Genomic DNA, 2847 nt, shown 5'->3' with positions numbered 1-2847 from the left:
ACAATCACTAATCACACTGAGTCTGAAGGTTTGACCTGCTTACTCCTCCAACCTGACCTGAAATCAACCAAGTTTGGGCAACAGCAGAAACAAAAGTAAACTTCTGATCAATATAGCATACCTTGAATCTCATAGCAGACACACAAATAACAAAATAAATCCACATGCCAGGACTCAATTCAAAACCCGAACAATATGAAAGACCAAGAAAGTATGCCCCTCCAAAAGACCAACAGTCCTATAGAAATGTTATCCAGTAGGAATTACCTAGATGAACCTCAAAATACAGAATTTAAGAAGAACAAAGAATTTAAGGAATTCAAAGAGACTACAAGCAAACATCGAAATGAACTTAAAGACAATGGAAATAATATCCAAATTAAAGTTTAAGAAAACACTAAGAGACTGGAGAGATCACTCAGTGATTAATACTTGCTGCTACAATGCTAACCAACCAGAGCTTCCAGGGACTAAGCCACTACCCAAAGACTATACATGGACTGACCCTGGGCTCCAACCTCACAGGTAGCAATGAATAGCCTAGTAAGATCACCAGTGGAAGGGGAAGCCCTGGGTCCTGCCAAGACTGAACCAACAGTGATCGTGATTGCGGGGGGGGAGGGCGGTAAGGGGGGAGGATGGGGAAGATAGGGAAGGGGTGGGAGAGGGGTTAGGGGATTTTTGCTCGGAAACCAGGAAAGGGAATAACAATCTAAATGTAAATAAGAAATACTCAAGTTAATAAAGAAAAAAAATAAATTAAAAAAAAAAGCTTTATGTATAACCACATTCAAGTGCAGTGTGCCATGCCAAGAATACATATATCTAGTTTCACTGATATATCTCTGATCCAACTTTGTAATACATGTGCAAATATTGAATAAACTGCCTACCACATTAAAAAAAAAAAAAAGAATACTTGTTGCTTGCCAAGCAGTGGTGAGGTAAACCATTAATCCCAGCACTTTCAAGGCAGAGACAGGTAGATTTCTCTGAGTTTGAGGCCACCCTGGTCTACAAAATGAGTTTCAGAACAGCCAGGGGTACACGGAGAAACCCTGTCTTGAAAAACAAACAAACAAAAGAATACTTGTTGCTCTTGGAAATGACCTGGATTCAGTTCCCAGCACCCACACGGTAGCTCACAACCATTTGTAACTTTGGTTAGAGGGAATCTAATACCTCCTCTGACTTCCACAGCACCAGGCACAAATGCAGCAGGCAAACACTCATATACATACAAATAAAATAAATAATTTTAAAAAAAAAAAAAAAACAAAAACACAAATATCTGAATTGAATTCCAAAACCAACACAGGATTTGGTACTGGCTCAATAAAGAGATAGAAATTCTGACGAAATTCAAGCTGACCTGGAAACAGAGCGGCTTGTCTCAGGTACTGAGACCTGAGGCCAGGCGGCGGGCGGCAGGGCGGCAGGGCGGCCGGGCAGGGCGGCAGGGTGGGGAGGGATGGGTGTGAGCACGGAGCCCCGGAGCCTCTCGGTCGCCCGGGCCGGGTTCGCGTCTCCCTTGATCAAGAAGGCGCGCTCAGCGCTGCTACCATCGCAGGACGTAGAGAACACAGTGGAGACGCTCATGTTACATCCAGTGATTAAGGCTTTCCTCTGCGGCTCCATCAGCGGAACCTTTTCCACGCTCCTCTTCCAGCCTCTGGACCTCCTCAAAACCCACCTGCAGACTCTACAGCCCTCAGACGTAGGGCCCAGGGGTGTTGGGATGTTGGCTGTGTTCTTGAAGGTGGTTGGCACAGAAAGTCTTCTGGGCCTTTGGAAAGGGATGTCTCCTTCCATTGTGAGATGTGTCCCTAGCGTTGGAATCTACTTTGGCACCCGGTATTCTTCCAAGCAGTATTTCTTGCGAGGCCATCCTCCCACTGCCATGGAGTCTGTCATCCTAGGCATGGGCTCTCGCTCTATGGCAGGAGTCTGCATGTCACCCATCACAGTGGTCAAGACACGCTACGAGAGTGGGGCTTACAGCTACGAGAGCGTCTGTGCAGCCCTGCGGAGCATCTACTGTAGCGAGGGCCGCCGTGGCCTCTTCAGAGGCCTGACAGCAACTCTGCTTCGTGATGCCCCCTTCTCGGCGCTCTACCTGATGCTTTACAGCCAGACCAGGGCCACAGTGCTCCATGGTACAGACCAGCTGGATGCTGCTCTGATGCCCCTTGTTAATGTCAGCAGTGGGATATATGCTGGCATTCTGGTTTCACTGGTGACTCAACCTGCAGACGTAATCAAAACCCATATGCAGCGCTCCCCAGTGAAGTGTCAATGCATTGGCCGAGTGGCCACTCTCATTCTCAACACCCATGGGCTGCGTGGCTTCTTTCATGGCAGTGTTCCCGGGGCCCTCCGTAAAACTCTGATGGCTGCCGTGGCGTGGACTGTCTATGAAGAGATGGTGGCCAGGATGGGACTCAAGTCCTCACGAGAGAGGGCTGGAAAGGAAGATCTGCTGCCTGGCTGGTTCCTGGCATGGCTGCAGCAGCTCACTCTCCTGGAGTCAGGTGAAGAACGCAAGGTCTGAAGAGCAAGGCACAAGTGCTGCATTCAAAGAGAGAGCGGATGGGTGGCTGCAGCCACAGGCGAGGAGCTGTCAGAGCCCATGGCTCCGTGCACACTCCCCATCAGTGCTGCGCACGGGACTGGGGGCTTGGCTGCCCCACAAGGCTACTTGAGAGGAGGCCTCTGCTAGGTCGCTCTGTTTCAGCCACCTGCCTACATTACAGGGCAACTTAGAATGTTGGTAATGAAGGAATCCCACAGTAGAGAGGTGTGGGCCTCCTGTCATGTCTGAGGTTACGGAAGACTGCACCTAAGAGA

General features: G+C 49.0%; 1 protein-coding gene across 1 annotated transcript; it reads left to right on the top strand.

Moving 5' to 3' along the window:
- The first annotated feature begins 1471 nt into the window (after positions 1-1471).
- On the top strand, positions 1472-2551 carry LOC116887963 (mitochondrial glycine transporter-like). Its single transcript, XM_032889408.1, has one exon. It carries the CDS (start codon positions 1472-1474, stop codon positions 2549-2551), a length of 1080 nt encoding a protein of 359 aa, XP_032745299.1.
- Positions 2552-2847: the final 296 nt, after the last annotated feature.

Source organism: Rattus rattus, chromosome X, assembly GCF_011064425.1.
Source record: "Rattus rattus isolate New Zealand chromosome X, Rrattus_CSIRO_v1, whole genome shotgun sequence".
Classification (NCBI taxonomy): Eukaryota; Metazoa; Chordata; class Mammalia; order Rodentia; family Muridae; genus Rattus; species Rattus rattus.
Note: the sequence above shows the minus strand (reverse complement) of the source record. Positions and strands in the feature narration are given on the sequence as shown.

Bases quoted from the DNA above. Each gene is read 5' to 3' on its own strand.
- LOC116887963 (XM_032889408.1), top strand. From the start codon at position 1,472: ATGGGTGTGAGCACGGAGCCCCGGAGCCTCTCGGTCGCCCGGGCCGGG.